Source organism: Tachypleus tridentatus, chromosome 6 (genome assembly GCF_004210375.1).
Source record: "Tachypleus tridentatus isolate NWPU-2018 chromosome 6, ASM421037v1, whole genome shotgun sequence".
Taxonomy (NCBI): domain Eukaryota; kingdom Metazoa; phylum Arthropoda; class Merostomata; order Xiphosura; family Limulidae; genus Tachypleus; species Tachypleus tridentatus.
The window spans coordinates 119340011-119364797 of NC_134830.1; the positions used below are offsets into that span (position 1 = coordinate 119340011).

Consider the following 24787-nt stretch of genomic DNA (forward strand, 5'->3'; position numbering starts at 1 on the left):
GTAAAATCCCTTATGATCTATTGTAACTTGAAATCAATGTGGTTGTCTAATCTTCGTCAAAGCTCAAGATAGAATGGCATTACACAGGGAGCGGCAATACAATACATGAGTTTCAGTGTATTCAGTACGTTGCTATGGGACGCATGACACATACTTCCGTCTTAATGAAGACGTTGAGTTCTACAGATCTATGTCTCTTTGATGTTAATTGTTAAGCAACAACGACGATTGTGTTTTCTATATTTTATGAATATATGTAGGTAACAATTAACTTTGGGGGCTGAGGGGGAGCTTGGCACATTTGGGAGGGCTCAAATCCCCCAAGCCCCCCCTTGCGCCGCCACTGGATTCACCACATTTCTGAATTTTACCACGCTGGTTTGAAAGCCATAAGAAGCTAAAATAATCTTGACAGTTTTAACAAATATAAGACAAAAACAAAAGCCAGAAATAAAATAAAACAAAAAACAAATCATTATGTTCTAGTACATTGCGTGGTTTTTATCATGTACAAAGTTGGTGATTTGATTAAAATTTATGCATTTCAGAGATAGAACCGATGAGGCATTTTGGAGTTCATGAAGAGACGAAATACACACAAGCAAAATAAGTGTATACTGACCTTTTCAGAAATTCATAAATCATTAATTGTTCCGGTTTTAGACTTTGAAACAAAATTATTTCATTAAAAGTATCTTTAGTTTCTTAAAGTGTATTCTTTTGCACAAAGCTACACTAGGGCTATCCCCGCTAGCTGTTCCTAATTTAGCAGTGTAAGACTATAGGAAAGGCAAGTAGTCATCATTACCCATGCCAATTCATGGGCTACTCTTTTACTAACGAAAAGTGGGACTAAGCATCACATTAAAATGCCCCCACGGCTGAAAGGGCGAGGATGTTTGATGGGACGGGGATTCGAACCCATGACTTTAATATTACGAGTCGAGTACCTTAACAACCTGGCTATTATTAAGGTGGTCTTGAAAAAAAGTTAAAATAAAATAATAAGTGTTTTCCTTCTATTATCAGAAGTATGTTAAATTAGTGCCTTTTGTATTAAGCGTAATTTAATTGTAATAAAGGTGCGAGGATAGGTTCTCCAAACAACAATGGTCTCATAGCAAAAGTCTAGCCCTAACGTGGATGACAGTTTTAACACGTGATATGTAGTTTCGAAAAGTATGAAGACGAACTACTAGTTATCGTTGATTGTGTCTGATCAACAGAAGTTTGAATGTCTTCATCTTCATATGCATATCAAAATAACTGAAGAAGAAGATTTGACATAATTTAGTGAATTTCAACTGGTGTAAATTTGGTTGTAATTTTGTAGAACAGTTTTAGATTTCTCGATATTTTGATGGGCTGTTATCTCAAAGCATTACGAATGCTTAATTTCATTAAAATTATGACAATCAATTTTGCTGTTGTTTAGTGGCTGTGTATAAAACCCACATATTTAAGCACTGATAAAAACACGTTATGATATATTGTGTTTTCAGCGTGACTTCTGTTTATAAACGTTATGTTGTATCATGTTTTCTGGGTGTCGTATAATAAGAAGACACTATGATATATGTTATGCGCTAAGAGTGATTTCTGATAGAAACACGTTGTGATGTATTATGTTTCCAGTGATTCCTGATAAGAACATTTTATTAATTTTCGTTATTATTAAGGTTTTACAAAGTGCAGTCTACGACTTCGTTAACAGAAACAACAATATTGAATCTATAACACTTTAAATACGTAGGATATATGCTATATAATATATACTATAACACTGGTTTCTGTTGTGTCTTCCAAATAATCCAAACTAAGATTCATTTTTTATAGAAATAATTCGCGCAGTAATATGCAACGTACTGCACAGAAATAGACACAACTCCTTCAGTAGAATCTCACCTAACAGGAGTGTGGTGATCGACGTGTAATAAAGTCCAGACAAGAGCTACCCGTGAAATACATAAGACAAAAGTGTGGTATTCAATGTGTAATCAAGTCCAGACAAGAGCTACCCGTGAAATACACAAGACAAAAGTGTGGTATTCAATGTGTAATCAAGTCCAGACAAAAGCTACCCGTGGAATACATAAGACAAAAGTGTGGTATTGAATGTGTAATCAAGTCCAGACAAGAGCTACCCCTGAAATACGTAAGACAAAAGTGTGGTGGTCGACATATAATAATGTCCAGACAAAACTTACCTTTGGAATACATAAAATATCCATGGTGTACTCTACTTCACAGTTGATGTCACATATCTCGTCCAAACCTTTCACCAATATTTGACCTATCAAGTCATGCCGGGAAAACCGGTCAAAGTCATAAACGGAAAACTGCAAGGTTCGGCTTTTCAGCTGGTTATAAGTTGCTCCAAACACGAAAGTCTCGTTAAACACAGGATTGAGATTTTTTCTGTGAACCTGTCGAAGACAAATTACAAAAACAAACAAGCTTAAACTTCTCTACTACAATAGAAGAGTACTTTTCTTCCACCTTTCAACGATGCTAGTTCAAAATATAGGAGAAGAAAAAGAAATATTTTGCAAAGATGTTGAATGTTGAATAACACGTTAGATTTTAGAACTAGTCAGATGTTCCTAGACGGAAATTAATTGTTTTTCTCTTTCACAACGAATTCTTCAGGCGATATGTACGCAAATATGTTTGCTAGGCTTGTATGAAATTAGTTAGGCAACATACACTGCTGGCCAAAATCTTAAGGCCAATGAACATAAAGAAAAAATATGCATTTTGCGTTGTTAGACTCAACCACTTATTTGAGTAGAGCTTCGAAAGATGGAAATAATAAAAGGAAAACTAAATATAAAAAACTTTTTTAGCATTTAATAGGGAAAATGTGAACACTATGAAATTAACCTAAATACTAGCTGGTCAAAGGTTTAAGATCATACCAAAAATAAGTTCTAAACAGGGTAGGAAATGCCCAACAAGAGGTCTCAGAAGTGAGTTGCACGGCCGTCACTGGGAATAACTGCAAATATTTGAACATTTACTTTGGCATGATCGATATAAGCGTTTGCAGAAGGCTGGCTAGATTTGTTCCAAGTGGTGAAGATGGCTTCACGAAAATCATGCACTGTTTGGAATTGACGTCTATTTCTGTTTCGTGGTGTGGAAGGAGGCGTGGCCTTTGAAGACATTTACGGTTTTTAAATCCTTTATCTCGTAGATGCCGTCTTATTGTTCTTGAGCTGCATTCTGTGTCCTTAAGGGCCTTAATCTGATTTGACGATCGGCTGGTGTCTTGCCGGACAACCCGTCGAATCCTCCTGCTCAATACCGACGAAATTTTCTTTGGGCCGACCATTTGAAATTCTCGTTCCGTATCCCTCAGGGTTTTTAAAGAAATTTGCAACAGCAGTTTTACTAAGCCCAATATCACCAGCGATGGCACGTTGAGAGAGACCTTGCTTTTGCAGCTCGACAATTCTGCCACGTTCAAACTCTGTCAACTTTTTGCCTTTGCCATGTTTTTATCCAATGTAACACAGGAGATGTCAGTGGGAGATGTTAACAACGCTAATGCTTGACACAAATGACTAAATTTCGTTACGTGTTTACCGATTAACGCTTCGTTTCAGTATGATCTTAAACTTTTGACCAGCTAGTATTTAGGCTAATTTCATAGTGTTCACATTTTCCCTATTAAATGCTAGAGAAATTTTATATTTTTATTTTTCGAAGCTCTACTCAAATAAGTGGTTGAGTCTAACAACACAAAATGCATATTTTTTCTTTATGTTCGTTGGCCTTAAGATTTTGGACAGCAGTGTATATCAAATATACTTACTGATTACCCGTGTCACCAGTGTATTAGATCTGCGCATGACGTATTAATGACATCATATCTGCACCGTGATAATGGAAAAAATAAATTTCTCCGTGATGGGAAACGGGAAAATCGTGACCTCAATTGCAAATCCGCATGCGCGCAAAGATAAAATTTCGCGAAGTTGGGGATTGAACATCGCGTAATAAAACGTTTTTCCATGATCATGTAAGCAAGAATTATATTATAGTATGTTTTATCAAGTAGATTTTTTTTCATCTGAGCTACTTCGGTTTGAACTTTCAAAGAATTCTTCAGACAACAAACTTGAATTTTCTCCCTAAAATATTATTCATAAAGATAAGATGTTGTAATCTTAGTAGTTTCCAATATCTTCAGAACAGATGCAGTTAATGTCTTATTGGCAATAAAAAACAAAACAAACACAGTACAGTTCCAAACTATCTTCCAGGACATGATAAATAACACACTTTAACAAGATCAGTTCTCAACATACCCTTGTTTGGAACTTTTTCTTTCGGTCAGGAAGTAAGTAAAGCTTTAGATAAGGATCTGATGTCCCTGAAAGATCCTTAGCAGGAAGATCCTGAGCCTGCAACACCTAGGGGAACAATATAAAATAGCTGTAAGGGATAAAGGTTAGATATAAGGTAAAAGAGAATCTAATGTTTCAGTTGATTCTATTTGATGAGTATCCTTTACTGTTTATAGGCAAAGACCAATTAAAAATCCATCCGTCTGATCCCTAAAGAAATCCCACGCTTTTGGTTAATCTTATCAGTAATGAATCCCATGCTTTTCATTAATCTAATCAGAAAGGAAACGCTATGTTTCTAGCTAACAATTTTCGGTAAAGAATCTCATGATTCTGGTTAATCTAATCAGTAAAAAAATCAACTATTATTCTAGAACCCAGTCAATAAAATTTGTGCTTCTGTTAGATCGCAATCAGAAGACATGTCATACTTTTGTTAGACCACAATGAGCAGAAATGTGACGCTTCTGTTAGACCATAATCAAAGAAATGTCACGCTTCCGTTAGATCACAATCATGAGAGATGTCACGCTCCTGATAAAATCATGCTTCTGATGGGATTAAATTATCAACATGCAATTCTTATGACAGAATAAAAAAATCATGATTTTGGAAGAATTCAATGAATAAAAAAAAACCTATGCTCCTGAGAAAACAAAGGCGATAAAATTTTTATGATTCTAGTTAATGTTTTCTCACGTGAATGTCACCTTAAATTACAGTTTGAATATTGCATGTATATATGCATGTAAAGAGGGAAAGAAAAGACACACAAATCTTGAATATATTCGAGAGAACTCGAATCTTTTTCTTTCCATAATTTTTTTTGTTATGAAACCGGTTTCACAGGATAGAAGGCCACTTTTCCACATTAAAATCATGAAACTTGAAATCAATTAAAAACTATTTGAAAAACTATATGTTATAATTTAAATTTATATATATTTATTGGTAATTACTTCGTTACTAATGACTGTTCTTACTCTGACAATGAGTCCCTCTACATCAGAGTCGTACTTGAGTGTAAAATGTAATTTTCCACAAGGTATTCCTACACTCGTTTCATCTTCTTCCAGAGCGTCTCTGCTGTCGGTAGAAGCCTGTCTAACTAGTTCTTTTTGATAAAGTTCAGGTTTGATTTGTCCCACAGATGATTTCTCTTGAACTGCTTTGTGGCAAACTTGAAATAGAGAAACTCTAATTTAAGCCGCTTCATTTCAAACTCCCAAATCAAATATATTCACATACCCAACAGAAAAAGAAGGTCTAAGTGGAATAGTAGTATTATGTGGTTATATTCTGCTTGAAAAAAAAATATTTTATCGTTCTAAACAAAATTAGAGATCTACAATGTGTCGAATGAGGAGAAACGTTTGTTTGTTTTTAACCTCATTCGTTTTGATTAACTGATACAGTTTACATATATAACTGCCTTTCACATATGAGGAACTAATATAATTATGTTCTATAGATTAAACAATTAATTCCTGCCAAGTTACATAACTAAGATAAAATCGCCCCCCGCTAGTACAGCGGTATGTCTCCGGATTTACAACGCTAAAATCAGGGGTTCGATTCCCCTCGGTGGGCTCAGCAGATAGCCCAATGTGGCTTTGCTATAAGAAAACACACACTGATTGAAATAGTTTGATAAATACTCAAATAATACATATAGTTTTTGGTTCAAGACTTTCATTGCCTCGTATTTTATTAGTTTTCATTTCCATTGTGCAAGGATTTTTTCTCTTACAGTTTTTGGAATGATGTAGGCTAAGTTCAGCATAGGTGTTCTAAAAGCTATAAAAATAAGACTAAAAAGTTTACTATTTCCGAGAGAAAATTTCACTCTTCTTTTTATTGGATCTCTCCTGAGCATTCGGCGGTTTAAGGAACGATTATGAAAAGTTCTGTATTTCTACGAAATTGTGTTGATAGAAATTCAAGGATGATGTTTTATATTAGTGAATCCAAAGTTGCTTTAAAATAGTGTGTTCTGTTGTTCAGACATTCTTTGTAGAACTATATAAAACCTTCTATACCCCAAAATATTGTGACTTTAGATTTGTAGAATAGTGTGATGTTGTGACCTTAGATTTGTAGAACTGTGTGATATTATGACTAGATTTATAGAACTGTGTGAAATTGTGAGCTTAAATTTGTAGAACTGTGAGATATTGTGATTTTAGGTTTGTAGAACAATATGATATTGTGTCTTTAGATTACTAGAAACTGTGTTATATTGTGACTTTAGATTACTAGAACTGTGTGATATTGTGTCTTTAAATTTGAAGAACTGTGTGATATTTTAACCTTAGATTTGTGGAACTGTGATATTGGGACTTCAGATATCTAGAACTGTGTGATATTGTAACTTTAGATTACAAGAACTCTGTGATATTCTAACCTTAGATTTGTAGAACTGTGTGATATTGTGACTCTAAATTTGTAGAACTGTGTGATGTTGTGACTCCAGATTTGTAGAACCATGTGATATTGTGACTTTAGATTACAAGAACTCTGTGATATTCTAACCTTAGATTTGTAGAATTGTGATATTGTGACTTCAGATATCTAGAACTGTGTGTGATATTCTAACCAGAGATTTGTAGAACTGTGATATTGTGACTTTAGATTTGTAGAACTGTGATATTGTGTCTTTAAATTTGTAGAACTACGTGATATTATGACGTTAGGTGTGTAGAACTGTGTGATATTGTGATTTTAGGTTTGTAGAACTGTGTGATATTGTGATTTTAGGTTTGTAGAACTGTGTGATATTATGTTTTTAGATTTGTAGAACTATGTGATATTATGACGTTAGGTTTGTAAAACTATGTGATATTGTGACTTTAGATTTATAGAACTGTGTGATATTGTGACTTTAGATTGGTAGAATTGTGTGATATTATGACGTTAGGTTTGTAGAACTATGTGATATTGTGACTTTAGATTTGTTGAACTGTGTGATATTGTGATTTTAGGTTTGTAGAACAGTATGATATTGTGTCTTTAGATTACTAGAAACTGTGTTATATTGTGACTTTAGATTACTAGAAATGTGATATTGTCTTTATATTGTCTTTAAATATGTAGAACTATGTGATATTTTAACCTTAGATTTGTAGAACTGTGTGATATTCTAACCTTAGATTTGTAGAACTGTGTGATATTGTAACCTCAAATCTGTAGAACTGTGTGATATTGTAACCTCAAATCTGTAGAACTGTGTGATATTGTGACTTTAGATTTGTAGAACTGTGTGATATTGTGACTTTAGATTTGTAAAACGTTGTGACCTTAGACTTTTTTGTTGGTGATTTGAAAGAGCTTAGGATATTATTTGTATTAAGAAACTGATGAATAACAAAATATCATGGTGTTTATAAAACATGGTGTTTATTTATCTGCTCGGATAGAACTAGTTTCATAAAATCATTACAGTATCTTCGAACTTTTTCAACACATTATGTATACTACTTTTCTTCACATGCACATTTCTAGTTTGATCTATTTTATGTGATAATTTCTAATAGTTTAAAGTTATGATAATATGGAAATCTAAACTCTTCCCCTCTAAAAACAACAACAACACCAAACTCTATCTCTCAGTGAGATGGGATCTCTTGTTGTAAATTTTTCTTACTTTCGAAAGGAACAGTATTGAACTCAAGACGATGCGACAGCTGTCTCTGGAACGTCTGATGTCTGACCGGCACAGTTGGCAAAGTTGTCTGTCTAGGTGGCGCTTCTTTTTTAATCACTGGCCAGAAAGATTCCCTTTGAAATTCTTCTTTTATATCTGGTAAACTATAACTGATCTTCAGAGAAGGAATGCTACCAGTACCAGGAGACTTTCCTGGATGTAACAAGGTCAAGTTTCCCTCTCCTGCAAGTTTCTTTGGATGAAACCGAGGGGACAACCATCGGTAACCAAAATACGTCATCACTCCGAGGATTATCAGAGCCAGAACGATTATAGCGCCAATTAGCTGTGAAACTGCTATGTAACCTGAATCGTAAAAAAAAGAAAGTGTTAAAAATAAAAATGTACACATCATTAAACAGTGTTTCAATATACGAAGTTACAATGTCTCACTGGAAATTAGTCCAGGAACAATCTATTTATAGTTCGTACTGTGCACAGACACGTGCCAATTCCCGGCGCGAAAACGGTATATTTACGGACTCACTAAAATTCAGGGTTTGATTTCCCGTAGCGAACACAGCAGGCAACCCATTGTGGCTCTGCTCTAACAGTAACTAAATAAAGCATATGTGTCATTAGATATCCTCGTGGTGAAAGTGATTCAGTCGGCCAAAGTTTATTGATCACTGTAGTAAACCAAATTTCTATTAATGGACAAACTAAACAATATAATACAGTACCACTGTTCACAATATGTATAAAGGTTACGGATAAATGTGTAAATTCTAGGCATGCTTCTACCTATTTCAGGTGCCATTCTATTTTCAAGTGTAAAGCTAAATATATAAAGTGAGCCCTGGTTTACATTTAAGCTATAGGATAGAATAAGAAAAATATATCTTCATTCCTCAGTAAACTAGGTGTTTGGCAGGAAAAAAATCAAGGTTGTCGTTCTTTGTTTGATTATTATCAAAATAAAGTATTCTATTATGATTTAAGGTGTATAGAAATAGGAATTGAAAAGACGATATTAGGTTACGGTAAATACATGGTTTGTTACTCGTATGTAGTTAAGCACAAACTTACAATATGGGTTATTTATGCTTTGCCAAGGGTATTGAAATCTGGTGTTTAACGTTATAATTCCGCAGACAGAACATCAAGTCAGATAGGGGAAATAAATGGAAGGGGCTTCAAGTTTCATTTACTAAACACGTCAAGTTAAATCTTGAACAGCAGATGAAATGTTTCTTTTGATATGATATCAGATTAAGGACAGCATAACTCAATAGTATTCTACTCTGAAAATTTTAACATGATTAAACCCTTTTTTACTAACAGATTGAGGAGGATATATAAGGCAAGTAGGTGTCTATTTTCTAAAATTATATGAAAGTCAACACCAGTAAGTCTTTTATTCTGGAAGACAATATAATTCAATCGCCTTTTATATTATAGATTGAGGACAATATTATTTAATCATGCATTCTATTATATATTGAGGACAATATAATACGATCATGTATTATATTAAAGTGGCTCGGCATGGTCAGGTGGGTTAATGAGTTCGACTCGTAAGCTAAGGGTCGCGGGTTTGAATCCTCATCGCACCAAACATGCTCGCTCTTTCAACCGTGAGAGCGATATAATGTGACGGTAAATCCCACTATTCGTTGGTAAAAGAGTAGCCCAAGTTGGCGGTGGGTGGCGATGACTAGCTGACTTCCCTTTAGTCTTACACTGCAAAATTAGGGATGGCTAGCGCAGATAGCCCTCGTGTAGCGTTGCGCGAAATTAAAAGAAGCAAAAATTATATTAAAGATTGAGGATAATATAATTTGATCATGTTGTCTATTACAGATTGAGGAGAAAATAATTTGATCATGTATTCTATCATAGATTGAGGACAATGTAATTTGATCATGCTTTGTATTATAGATTGAGGACAAAAGAATTTGATCATTTATTCTACTATAGATTAAAATCAACATAATTCAGTCCTGTTCTATTAAGAAACTGAGGATAACATAATTAAACCCTATTTGATAATAACCGATCCAGAACAATGTGATTCAATCATCTATTCTATTGTAGATTGAGGACAATATAAACTGATAATCTATTTTATTATAGGTTGAGGACAACGTAATTCAATTCTTGTTTATCAAGACATTTAGAACATCAAAATTCAACTATTTTTTCTGCTAAAGTAACAGAACGCCAAGAAGGTCAAAGACAACTAGTTCGGAGGGAGAGAACTGTAAGAACCATCTATGTTTTAATACAGATAAGTGTTGTGCTATCTCAACTTTCAAAGTGTATTTTTACATACCAGGGCAAACGTATTTTTCTGACACGTGTGATATCTGATCAGGTGAAATATGATGTCAGCTGAGAAACTTTTACCTTTAAGCTTTTCTGGCTAGAAACTTGATGAGTTTCTACAATAATATTGGAAACTTAGTAACGCTTCAACAATGTTCATTGTTCACGTGTTCCTTCTTTTACCTCTAAGCTTTTCTGGCTAGAAACTTGATGAGTTTCTACAATAATATTGGAAACTTAGTAACGCTTCAACAATGTTCATTGTTCACATGTTCCTTCTTTTACCTCCAAGCTTTTCTGGCTAGAAACTTGATGAGTTTCTACAATAATATTGGAAACTTAGTAACGCTTCAACAATGTTCATTGTTCACATGTTCCTTCTTTTACCGATGGAAAAAAATGAAGCAAACTATGGTAGTATAGTTTGACTATATCTGACTATATTTTCAACCAATAGTAATGAAGGATTTACTTATGCATGAGTTTAATTATCTGAAATGTGTTTTCGTTTTAAAATATGATATTTAAGAATGATCCATAGCACCGATCTGGATTCCCCAGACAGATATAGTAAGAGGATAAGACGTAAGACAGGCCTAACAATAACGACTCTTTCTGAAAGCGTTGATTGGCTGGGATAAAGATGACATCATGATGGCACCAAAACTCAATGCGTAGGTTATTAAATTCACTAATTATAATTCGCTAGTGGGCTTCTCATTGTGTACCTTACCTGTACATCTTACAGATAATTAAACTAATATAATTTTAAAATAGCAGATGAGTGCACGAGCTTGGGTCAATAGAAAATAATATATAATCCATATGCAAACTATTAGAACATATAAGTATTCTATGAAAACAAATAATAACCTCAACAAAAATACATGTAATGAGAAATTGCTCAAAAATTTGATCGTTAAACATTGTAAGTCGTAAAAATAAAATCTAATTCATTATTATTATTTTTATCTCTACAGTGGTTCTAACTTATATACATATCTACGACCATGTTTATTTGATATCTGAGCTTATCCCACCAATAAGCACCAGCAAAAATGGTTTTAAGTGTAACAAGTAAATTCCCTATCCTGAAGAATATGAAAGAACACGAAATTTCAATCGGGTTGTGAGGGCTCGTAAAAATGGAGATCAGGATTTTTTTTAGAGGGTTTGAATGAACCGATTTTAATTGAAAAATAATATTAGAATTTAATGTAAAGGATACTTCCAAATGTAAATTAACACTTTAGAAATTTTCAAAACTGAGTCCTATAAATCAGGATTAAGATTTTTTTAAAAGAGGAATCTTAGGTCAAGATTAATGGATTTACGTCAGAATGTAAGAGATTGTTCAATATTAAGTAGGTTTTTAGAATTGTATTACTGACAACTTCAAGAAAGAGAATTTTAAGGGGATTTCAGGATTGGTACCATAATTTGCATGAAATCTGTCGGTCGAAACAAGATGTGCAAAAATTTGTTTACGCAGCCATTGTTTCCCCTAAATTTTCTCGTGTAATAGATCTACAACATATCGTGTTGAAGTTATATAGACCCGGCATGGCCAGCTGGTTAAGGCACTCGCACCAAATATGCCTGCTCTTTTAGCCGTGGGAGCATTATAATATGATGGTCAATCCCACTATGCGTTGTTCAATGAGTAGCCCAAGAGTTGGCGATGAATGGTGATGATTAATTGCCTTCCCTGTAGTCTTACGCTGCTAAATTAGGGATGACTAGCGCAGATAGCCCTCATTTAGGTTTGCGCGAAATTCAAAACAAACAAGTTACATAATATTAAAATATTTGTATGATATTAAGATAGGTACAGTGGAGCGCCGTTAAGCCGCGGTATTTGGGGGGTCAACCTGCTTAACCGCGGCTTAAACCTTTGTGACTGAAAAGCCGAAGTCGCCAACAACTCCGCCGAGGAGCCTCATCCGGGCCGCCATTGCGTGATCATTATATCGGATTATCGAATTAAAAATAATACTTTAATTATTGATCACTTTTTTCGCGGATTTACCGCGGATTAACTTTAATGTATGGAGAGGTGTGATTCGGTAACAATGGCGGCCTCCATAAAGCTGACATAGAGAGTGGATAAGGTAGATTAACGGTCGATTTCTATTGTAATATATTTTATTTATTTCCCAAATTAAAGCAAACCCTTTTTAAATATCCCCTTGAAGTTATAAAGCCAGGATTAAATTTGTAAGCCGCGTTTTTACACGTTCTTAAATTAGCGGTGAGCCGCGATAATCCTCGCTCACAAGACTTGCTACAGCGGTTTAAGCGATTTCGCGGTTTACTGGTCCGCGGCTTAATGGCGCTCCACTATAGTAACACTGACATCTTTCAGAAGTGCCAATAGTTTATATCATTTTCCTCGCTTTTTACTTTAGTCTGCAAATTATTTTAGCAACTTTTATTTTAGCCCTTTATAAAAAAAAAGTCTTCAAGTATTACTTTTTGTTATTACCACACTTATTTTCGTTTCTTATGCTATTAAAGTAGGGCTAACTGGAATACTGCGATGATGGAGGCTTCCTTCCTAGTGCGATTCAAAATTTAGCCCCGCTCCCTTCTTTAGCGCTCAGGCCCCATAAATTGGGTGGGTTGCATCATCTTTAGATCCAGCAATGGTTAGGAGTGAACGTTAGGCTAATTTTCAATTTTATATCTCATCAGTTGAAAATTAAAGAAAATTACTTCGCAAACTTTAAATATCACTTAAACAGAAAAAAAAATGACATTATTTGTTCTGGTAATGGTTTTTCAGAATTTTAAAGAAAAATATATAATCAATTTTCAATTAACCATTTAAGAAGCAAACTTCATAAAATAGTAACAAATATTCTTAGCAAACATAACAATAAGGACATTTTGAAGATTAAAACAAAATTAAAAATATAATTTTTTTCTTCTTAACAGTTTGTTTTGAAACCTTTCTTTTTTCCTGAACTTGAAATGTATATATTCTTGTAAGAATTTATATCTACAAATCAAAAGAGCTATAAATGCCCGTCAAATTATTTAAAATTTTATAGCAGGTGTAATGGATTTGCTGATATTTATATTTATTTTAATATCGATGTTTGCTTTACTTAACTATAAATATATACTCAGAAATGCATCTAACTTATACTGTCATATGTATATTGTAAAATTCTCATTTGTTCTTTAAATTTGTAGAATATTTGTACAATATATGTTTTACAAAAGCACTAGCGTATTGTTGCCAACTGAAATTTCGAGAACCTTGCCTAAGATTTATAAATCGACGCGCTGAGAGATGTATAATATAATGTTGGTTTGCTACAGTCGAATAATATAAAACTCGAAAGCTAAGTCTGTGAATAACGCTTATTAATAGGAAAAATACAGATAATTGACCAGGAACCTTTATAGATTTTGAATATTACAAACCGTTTATTTTCAGCGAATTAACTTCGAACGTTAAATATCTTCATCGTAGAAAAGTCAGCTTGTAAACGGCGCGAGACCAGCCAAGGAAGGAGCTATTATTTGTATTAATAATTATTATTGTTTGTATATTAAAAGATATTTGTGTTAAGAAAGAAAATTGCATATATAAATCTTGTTAGCAAATATCATAAATTTGATACATATCGACATTCAATTAACTTCTAAATTTAAATTAAATTTTCCAACTATTTGAAATCGTAATACATAAAATAATAAATTGGAGGCTTTTCCTGGATAAATTATAATACGTAACACAGTAAAGCGTTGTTACTCTTGTAGTTTTAGACTTATTTGCACATGGCTATTAAAAATGTGCCTTATGAGTCACGTGGCTTAATACTGGGATCCATATTTTTAATTGACATTTGTTTTGTAGGACAGTGTTAAAATTCACAGAATATACTGTTTTTGTTATGAGATTTTAGCAAACTTTGTGAAAACACGACTTAAAACCTCGAGTTTAAAAATTAGATTAGTAGCCTTAGGGAGTTCGACAGATAGCTTTGATGAACAAAGACACAGTCATTGATCGTGAGGACAAGGTATGCAGGCTGTGACTTTCTTGAGTTGCTATATTCGCCATTCTCTTCTCATGAATATGTCCCTACATGTAGCGGCGTAACATTGCTTTCAAAAGTATATATCTATTTGTGTATATGTGTCAGTAGCTGGAGTACCAAGAGTGTAATTTATACAATAAAAAGCGCAGGAAATATTTTCTTCGAGCTCTCCACGAAAATTATGCCTACAGGTAGAACATTTCATCTATAGAAGAATTTAAAAGTGAATCTAAGAAAGTAAAAAAAACAAAACACATTATATTTTTAATAGTTGATTTAACTTACTAGAAATAAATTGACAAAAACACTTTTATTAGTTGTTTTTGTGTACAAAAACTAGTGTAAGTGCCATAAGTCTTCTTTTTTCGTGGCACAGTACTTATGGACTTATATTGCTAAAAATGGGGTTTCGATACCTGCAGTGGACAGAGTACAGACAGCCCCATGTGTAGTTATGTGCTCAACAATGAAGAACAACCTATTTTTTGTAACGTTTGGAACAAAGAATTTGCTAACTTCTTTGATGTCAGCAGAAGGCAAAACTGTATTTGTGCCGACAGATAATTTTTTGTGTTACTGATTTGGAAATTATCATGAAATAAGAATATTACAAAATTTTATAGAATATAACTTTTATTACTTGTAAAATATTAACGTAGAAACTTCTATACACCGAAACGTGAGAGCGAGTCAAAAAGTTAAAAAATACCCAATAAATTTATTTCATTTAAACTTTTTTTTGTTAATATAGTAATAGGCAACACCTAGCGGAAAAAAATTACATTTGTATCATAATAAATTATGATAGTGCTTTGTCGAAATGGTTGGTGTTCAGGGGCTCATAGGAAAAAGAAAGGGGAAGATGGAATTGCTTGGTGAGGATATTTATCAGATTATAGTTTTTACGTTTTATAGTTTTGCTTAAAGCTACCCGTTAAGCTTTAACAACTTAAAAGTAATAATACTACCGAACAAGTGCTAGAATATATGAGTCTCAGTTTTAAGCTACTTGAATCGCAAGCCTAGTCGTAAAGTGTTGTTTTGAGTGTGTTCGTTTACGGGATAGCTAAACCTATGCCTAAAGTTTTGCAAGTTACGTGTCTGTTCTTAGGATATCTACGCCATATACGTAGGCTTAAATATTTTACATGTTAGATGCTTATTTTTAAGATGGCTGTATCATAGACCTAAGCTTGAATTTTTTCTTGTTATGTATTCAGATGTTTCTAAATTTACGAGTCACAAAACTGTCAACACAACCACGAGTTTTGCGTATGGATAGTAATAATTAGTTTAATGATATGTACTAAACACCGCCATACGAACTGTAAAAAAAAAATCAAAAAAAATCAGATTATTTGTACATCCAGAATGAAGCCTCTTGAGTATCTAAGGCGAAAACAAAACTTTATGAACCATTATGAATGTTTTGTTTTCTACTTGCTTTTCTATTTTTTTATTGACTACATTCTCAGAAATGATTATCTGGTTGTTGTTTCTATAACTGTTGTCTTTTTTGGTAACCATTTATCTTTTTCTTATTTCACTTTTGACTAACTCTTTAGTTAGCTTAGAATAATTGAAAAACTCATTATGATTATTAAAATTAATATTTTCTTCAGAAATAGGTAAATTGTGAAATTTGAACTTACGCTTTATCACACGTGATGGTAAGTATAAGTTATGAATTTCTATAAATTGTATAAATCACAGAATAACTCTAAACTATATTTAAATAGATTTTGTAAGTTATAATGCCGAAATTTTCATAATTCTAAGTTTTAATTACATAATTTCTGTAAGTGTAAGTTATAATTAGAGAATTCCTGACACAAAAGAGGTAATTAAAGTTTGATTTTGATATTGGATTTGAGTGTACTTTTGTTTTAGGATTTGATAGTAAGTGCTGAAATTTTTTTAAGGCGCTAGAGTGATTTTGAAGTGATTAGGACTGGATTAAATTAGATAGAAATAATTATAGTAATTACAGTCTGTTAGGTTTATAGATGGTAAATTTTATTTCGTGATTCTGACCAACCAATGTAAGTAAATTAGCTTTTCTGTTTAAGATTTAAACAAGCTTAATTACGATTGGATAAACTTAACAAGTCAAATGATTTTTATGTTAGAAATATTATAAAATAACTACGTGAATTTTGTGATTTCCTTATTTGTATGCACTTAACTGTTACAAAGGAAACGTTGAAAGCAACTATTTATTGTTTGTTTTACACAACAGCAATGAATATAACTTAAAATCACATCTTGAATGTTTGCTAAGTATACTACTTAATCATCTCGACAACTTCAGTTCAGACAACGTAGATGTTTATTAATAAGATGCTTTAAGTATCGAATATAAGATTAAAATCTATAGTGCACAACGCGCAACAGTGGATTGGCCAATAGCAGTACCTGTCTGCATATACGCAACAGTGAATTGGCCAATAGCAGTACCTGTCTGCATGCACACAACAGTGAATTGGCCAATAGCAGTACCTGTCTGCATGTACGCAACAGTGCAACAGCCAATAACAGCATTTATATTCATTCGGAAAATGTTTTTATTTGAATTTTTTGTAGTTAAGCTTATCGCTGCATAATTGGTTATCTGCGCTGTTTGCATCAAGAGTATCGAGCCCTATTTTTAGCGTTATAAGCTTTCAGATCCCTTGCTGTGTCATAAGGGATGGGATTCTTCATTGTGTTGCGAATTACGTGATGATAAAAAGCTAAACACCAGTTCCTCTCTTTGTACGTCGTAATGTTTATACGTGTGTGTATGTTTTGAGTACTATTTGAAGTCACAAAAGTAGAAACATTTTTATAAAATTAATAAAGAGTTTATTAAGAAACTATAAAATTCCGTGGAATGTTTCTCTGAAGAGATTATAGTTCACTGAGTGATATAAATACGTTATTTTGAACAATAAAATAAGTTATCAGATTAAACAATAATTCTTTGAACACAAATTTTGTTCCTGAATAGTATGTGTTATTTCTTAATTGCTTATGTTGTAAAAGTACAGAAAATGGCCATTATTCCCTTCAAACTTTGCTTTTGTGACCTGGATAATGAAATTTAGAAATTAACCTATCTTCTATGTAAAAAAGGGGAAATTTGCACATTTTCATTTACACAAGGTCCAAATAAAACAACATATGAATCAAGATTTACATGTATTTATACTAAAGTTATACAAAAATGAACAAAAATGTTAAGAAATGAGTAGTTTTTTTCGAGATTTTTGACTGTAAAGTAAATAACTTTCATGTTTGAGCCCCCAAATATAGTTTACCATAATGTTTTTGTTGTACGCACCTTGGTAGCGACGTTCAAAGTCCAGTATATCTTGGTGGAAGCGCTCGCCTTGCTCCTCTGAGTATGCTCCCATGTCCTCCTTGACTTTATCAAGATGAGCGTCAAGGATATGGAGTTTAAGGGACATCCTGCAGCCCATTTTGCCGTAGTTCTTCACCAGAGCCTCAACCAGTTCCACATAATTTTCGGCCTTGTGATTAGCCAAGAGGCTCCGAACCAGTGCGACAAAGCTGCCCCAAGCTTTTTCTTTCCCTTCCTACTGAGCTTCTTGGGGAATTCTGTGCACTCCAGGATCTTTTTTATTTGTACTCCAACGAAGACACTAGCTTTGACCTTTGCTTCACACAGCATAGGGAAGAAGTCTCGAAGGTACTTGAAGGCTGCAGACTCTTTATCAAGAGTTGTGACAAATTGTTTCATAAAATCCAATTTTATGTTCAGTGGTGGGAACAACACCTTCTGGAGGCCCACTAGTTGCTCACACTTGATATTGTGCCTTCCCACAGAGAACTCGATCCGTTGTATTCAGTGCTTCCTGTTGTAGTGCACTGCAGTGTCCCTGTTGTCCCAAAGGCAAAGATAACAGGGAAACTTGGTAAAGACTCCTTGGTGACCCATCAGGAATGCCACCGTTTTGAAGTCTCTGATAACCTCCCAGTCATACTCATCATACTTCAAGGCCTCTAGTAAGGTCTTGACGCTGTTGTATTCCTCTTTGAGGTGCACCGAATGAGCCAGGGGAAAAGCTCTACAACATTCTGGAAAATTCCTGTTAGTTATACAACATTATAGAAAGTTCTTGAAAATTCTTGTAAGTTCGAGAAAATTCTGTATCAGCTACTCAGCACTGAATCTACCTGGAATGTTCTGGAAAATGGGTAAATTTGAAAATTTCATTACCCACGTCACAAAAGCGAAGTTTAAAGAGAAAAATAGACCTTTTCCATTTACTTTAGGCATAAGCAATTGGGAAATAACATTTACTGCCCGGGAACAAGAAAAAGTAAACATTTTGTTGCATAGTGTAATCAAATGATTAAAGTTATGAAAAATGAGTCACTTACATTAATCGAGGTATATAGTAACAATCAATGATATAGGCCACAATTACATGGTGTAATATGTAATAGTATCGCTGATTGTTCTAAGAAATGTGTCATACGAAGCAAAATCTTAAATTTATATGTATAAATATTTTAAGAGTCTTTAGATCGATAATAAATTGTACAATACACTGGAGTGTAATTATTTTAATGCACAAATAACAATCATACCTTTTGTTAAATTCATCAATTTAAAAAATGAATGTTTTATTTGAACATCGCTGTTAACACCACAAAATGATTTAGTGGTTGGGTATAGAATTTTTATCCTGATAGCCTCGGGTTTGATTCTTGGGGCTGATAAACGGACGACAACTTCGCATGGGGACTTTAATTCGTAGGAGGACATCTGCTGAGGAGCTTCACCTACTCTGAGCTTACGCACATTCTTTTTCGAGCCAAGGTAAATATATGGCTCGAGGAACATCACAGAAGGAAAACGAGATTGTTCAATGGAAAATATTTAACATTTCGAAGATTGTTCAATGTTCTTCATGGAAACCTCAAAACGTTTAGGACAACAACAAGCTTTGAAGCACTCATTATGTCAATCCAAAGAATATCCTCACGTGCAAAATGAAGATTATGATTACGAGAAGGAATCATACAGTCTTAAAAGCCGTTGGGCTGGAGCTAATAAATTTTCTCGGTACTTTTAACTGATTTTTTTTCACGAAAACTATAATCAAAGAAACTGGAATGTCATCATGCGTATTTAACTACATAGTTGTTAAGTGCTTTAATACAATTACAATGGACTGTTTTGTAATTGATTTGCTTAAAACGATCTTGAAAACTGATATTTATGTATATTGGAGAGTTATTACAAAATCCGACTGACAAGGTGACAAATTACACAATTCAGATTTTCAAATCTTTTGACGTCATTAGGCCTAAAGACTTCTACTTGTTTAGTGGATAGTTGACCCATTATGTTATAATGTACAGTCAGTCGCACTATTCGTTGGTAAAAGAGTAGCCCAAGAGTTGGCGGTGAGTGGTGATGACTATCTACCTTCTCTCTAGTCTTTCACTACTAAATAAGGGATGGCTAGTGCAGATGCTTTTATGTAGCTTTGCGCAAAATTGTAAGCAAACTAAACCTTACGAAGAAATATCGAAGGTTACCATTTACAGTCATGTGAAAAAGTTAGGACACCCTATGAAAACCTGTGTATTTTTGTAATATTTTTGGATATATATATATTTAATCTCAATTTCAACAATACTGAGATATTATAGAAATATAACAAAACAATTAAAACCGAAGAAAAGACTTTTCAAGATCTTCTGCAAATGTAATTATACAAAAATGCATATTCTAACTGAGGAAAAAGTTAAGACACCCCCACATTTATTTCCACGTAAAATGGTTCAACTCACACAGGTGTATCACACCAAGTGCACATGATTAAAAGATCGTTACTCAGCATTTTGAATGAGGCTTGCCCTATTTAAACGTCACACATTTAATTTGGTGTGCTCCTGACTGTTGAAGTGAGAGTGAGTACCATGGTGAGAGCAAAAGAGCTGTCTGAGGACTTCAGAAAGAAAATTGTAGCAGTTTATGAATCTGGTAAGGGATTTAAAAAGATCCCAAAAGATTAAATCAGGCATTCCACGTTCCGGAAAATAGTCAACAAGTGGAGAGCTTTCAAAACAACTGCCAACATGCCCAGATCTGGTCGTCCAAGCAAGTTCACCCCGAGAGCAGGCCTCAAGATGCTACAAGAGGTCTCCAAACACCCTACAGCAGGCTCTGGCTACTGTTGTTGTAAAAGTGCATGCCTCTACAATAAGAAAGAGACTGCACAAGTTTAACTTGCATGGGAGGTGTGCAAGGAGGAAACCTTTGCTCTCTAAGAGAAACATCAAGGCCAGACTGAAGTTTGCCAGAGAGAATGTAGACAAAGACCAGGACTTCTGGAATAATGTTCTTTGGACAGATGAATCCAAAATTGAATTATTTGGACACCAGAACAGAGGACATGTTTGGCGTAAACCAAATACCGCATTCCAGGAAAAAACCTCATACCAACTGTGAAGCATGGAGGTAAAAATGTCATGGTTTGGGACAGCTCACAATCATAGAAAACGCCATAAATTCTACTGTGTATCAGAGGGTGCTTGAGGATCATGTGAGACCATCTATACGAAAATTAAAGCTGAAGCGGAACTGGACCTTGCAACACGACAATGATCCAAAACATACCAGTAAATCCACCAAAATTAAGAAATGGAGAGTCCTGGAATCACCGAGTCAAAGCCCAGATCTTAATCCCATTGAGATGCTGTGGGGTGACTTGAAACGGGCTGTACATGCAAGAAACCCCTCAAACATCTCACAGCTGAAAGAATTCTGCATTGAGGAGAGGGGCAAACTTTCTTCAGACTGATGTCAGAGACTGGTAGATGGCTGCAAGAAGCGTCTCACTGCAGTTATTTCAGCCAAAGGGGGTAACACTAGCTATTAGGGGGTAGGGTGTCCTAACTTTTTCCTCAGTTAGAATATGCATTTTTTGTAGAATTACATTTACAGAAGATCTTGAAACCTCTTTTCTTCAGTTTTAATTGTTTGGTTATATTCCTATAATCTCTCAGTATTGTTGAAATTGAGATTAAATATCTATATTTATCCAAAAATGTTACACAAATACACAGGCTTTCAAAGGGTGTCCTAACTTTTTCACATGACTGTAGATAAAGCCGGTTATCTGCTCAAAGTGTCTCTAATCCCACCCTTAGTGGCACAGCGGTGTGTGTGCGGATTTACAACAAACAAACAAACTTTCTTTAACTTTGAAATGGTAGACTAGAGTGAAGGTACCTAGTTAATGCAACCCACCACCAGCTCTTGGGCTATTATATACCAAGGAATAGCGGGATTGATTTCCACATTATAACTCCTCCATGGCCGAGAAGGTGAGAATATTTGGCGACGGGATTCTAACCCGTGATTTTCAGGTTACGAATTGAATACACTAAGAAACAGGGGTGTATACTAGACTACCCTAAAGTCAGGAAAACTGTCAAAAATACAGGTTATATTCGTATGCATTTGTTTCTCAAGGAAGAAATTCCATGTTATTGAGCATGGCATCAAGATTTTATAACACATAAATTGGAGTGTTTTCTTTCTCGTTTAGGCTGGGACTCTCAGATTGATTCACGATATTTGCGCAAAGCTACTTAAGAGGTACTTGTTCTAACAACTCCTACATTTTTAAGTAACTGATTAAGGGGGGATCAGTAGTTAACATAACCAAATGCCAACTAGTTGCTTCTCTAATCAGACCCAAGTGGCATTTAATTGTTGTCACGCTTATTAACGCACCTGTGGTCATAACGCATTTATTTAAACGTCTTTTGTACATTTATAAACTAATTAATATTTGGATGAGTTACTCTGTTTAACTGCGTGGGTTGACTCTGGGGATATAAGAACGAGCAAGGAAATTTCGAACCCATGATTTGCCACAAAGCGCCTGGTGGCTCGGCAGTACGTTTGAAAGCTTATAACACTTAAAATCGTTTTTCTATAATTCTAGTGATCACAGTACAGATAATTTACTGTGTTTGTTTGTTTTTGAATTTCGCGCAAATCTACCCGATGGTTATCTGCGCTAGCCGTTCTTAATTTAGCAGTGTAAGACTACAGAAAAGGTTTCTAGTCATCACCACCTACCGTCAACTCTTGGGCTACTCTTTTACCAACGAATAGTGGGATTGGCCGTACCATTATAACGCCCCCACGGTTGAAAGGGTGAGCATTTTTGGTGTGGCGGGAATTCGAACCCACGACTCCCGGATTACGAGTCGAACGCCTTAACACTCTTGGCCATGCTGGGCCAATTTACTGTGTAGCTTTTTGCTTAACAATAAACGAAATTTATTTAGTTTAACTGATTACCTGTGGCACCAGTGTATTAGATATCCGTGTGACGCATTCTTGACGTCAAAGCAACTCCTTGAGAATGGAGAAAAAGCTCTCCGTACATGAAAGAGAGGAGAAAGAGGAAAATCGTGACCCCTATTGCAAATCTACATTCACACAGGATAAAAATTTTGTGAAGTTGGGGTTGCACAACGCTTAATAAAAAAGGTTTTCCAGTATTATATAAGCAAGAGCTCCATTATAGTATGATATTCAATGGAGTTCTTTATATGCTATAGACATTCGGAAACTATGATTTGCCTATAACTGGTTTCATTATTTGAAATAAATGGAATAATTGGATCACGACTGAAACAATTTTGAAAGTTATTACTCTGCTCTATTTGAGGCCTAGCATAACCTGATAGCTGGGGCTTTCGACTCACAATATGCAGGTCACGGGTTCGAAATCTGTCACCAACCATACTTGCACTTTAAGTGGTGGGGTCGTTCTGATGTAATGGTCAATCTCACTTAGTAAAGAGTAGCCCAATAGTCGACGGAAGGTATTCCTGACTAGCTGCCTTTCCTCTAGTCTATCACTCTTAATGTAGGGATAAATAGTGCAGATAGCCCTCGAACAGTTTGCACGAAAATCACACAAAAACACACAGCAATCTAATTCTACGCCCAGTGGCACGGTTGAAAGGCTAACGGATCACACTGATATAAACCGGGTTTCGATATACATGGTGGGCACAGCATAAATAATAGTCCATGGTGTAGTTTTGTGCTTAACAAGAAGCAAACAAACTTCCTAACACTGTGAAGCATTAGTTAATACACTAATTTAAAAAATGAATTGTAATCAATATTTTGATATTCAAGGGTCTCGTTTTCCTTTCAAATCTAGGTTACATTTTGCAGAACTATCTGTTAGGGTATCAAAAATTAACAACACGCGTTTAAACAATTTAGTGTCACACTAAAATGTAATACTATACGAATTTTAGAGAAACTCAACGCAAATTAACTATACGGTAAAACACATGATGTTGATTAAGTCTGACGAACTAGTTACTTTACATACCGACTAAATTTTGGTTAGAGATATTAAGGAGAAGTATTTCTTATTCACAACGAAATATATATATATATATATTATTGTCAAACTTTCCAACAGTTTATTAATAAATTGTTCAAAAACACAAAGGAAATTTAATTTTTGAAACTTTTTTCGCTCAGTGGTATCAAAACAGTAAACAGTTATCACACCACATTAATATTGGTTTAACTGTTCTTAAACACAAAAATGCACAATAGGCTATGTACGATGTGCTCGTCACAAGTATTGAAACCCGCAAGCCCGCAGAATTACCACTGGGCCGTTGTGAGGGAGAATAATTAAATAGTATGGTAATATAAATGAATTACACATTCTTTTATAAACCATTAATTAGTAGAGTAAGCGGGTGAAACAGTAATCATCTTGGTAGTGAAGTGTTGGCTGGAAACTGAAACTCTTGAAGTTCAGTGTGTTTTTGTTTATTGAAGGCGGAAAACAAATCGTGAGGACACTTGGTCTTTGTTTAGGAAAAAATAAAACTTTGATTAGAACCTCCAGTGGCTTTGTGGCAAATCTAAAGCTTTAGAACGTTAAAATCCTGATTTCGATAGCTTTGGTGGGCACAGCACAGAAAGTCCACTATGTAATCTTGGTTTTGATAGCCTTGGTGGGCACAACACAGATAGCCCATTGTGTAATCTTGGTTCTAATAGCTTTGGTGAGCATATCACAGATAGCCCATTATGTGATATTGGTTTCGATAGCCTTGATGGGCACATCACATATAGCCCATTGTAGAATCTTGGTTTCGATAGCCTTGATGAGCACAGCACAGATAGCCCATTGTGTAATATTAGTTTTAATAGCTTTGGTGAGTACAGCACAGATAACCCATTGTGTAATCTTGATTTCGATAGCCGTGGTGGGTACATCACACATAGCCCACTTTGTAATCTTGTAGCAGTCAAACAAACCCTGAAATATAAAGTTACGTATCTTTTTGTTTCCATTTAATTAATGGTTTTAAAAAATGTTGATAATTTTGCT

The 24787-nt window shown here is 34.5% G+C and overlaps 1 protein-coding gene across 1 annotated transcript in view; it reads right to left on the reverse strand.

Annotated features, from left to right (window-relative positions):
• Window positions 1–24787, reverse strand: part of LOC143253442 (synaptotagmin-10-like) — a 42458-nt gene that overhangs the window by 8129 nt on the left and 9542 nt on the right. Inside the window, exons 2-5 of the mRNA XM_076507340.1 lie at window positions 7996–8361; window positions 5336–5532; window positions 4314–4418; window positions 2208–2426 (exon numbers count right to left, since the gene is read on the reverse strand). Of these exons, the coding sequence (XP_076363455.1) occupies window positions 2208–2426; window positions 4314–4418; window positions 5336–5532; window positions 7996–8361 (887 nt within the window). The remainder of the gene's footprint in view (window positions 1–2207; window positions 2427–4313; window positions 4419–5335; window positions 5533–7995; window positions 8362–24787) is intronic.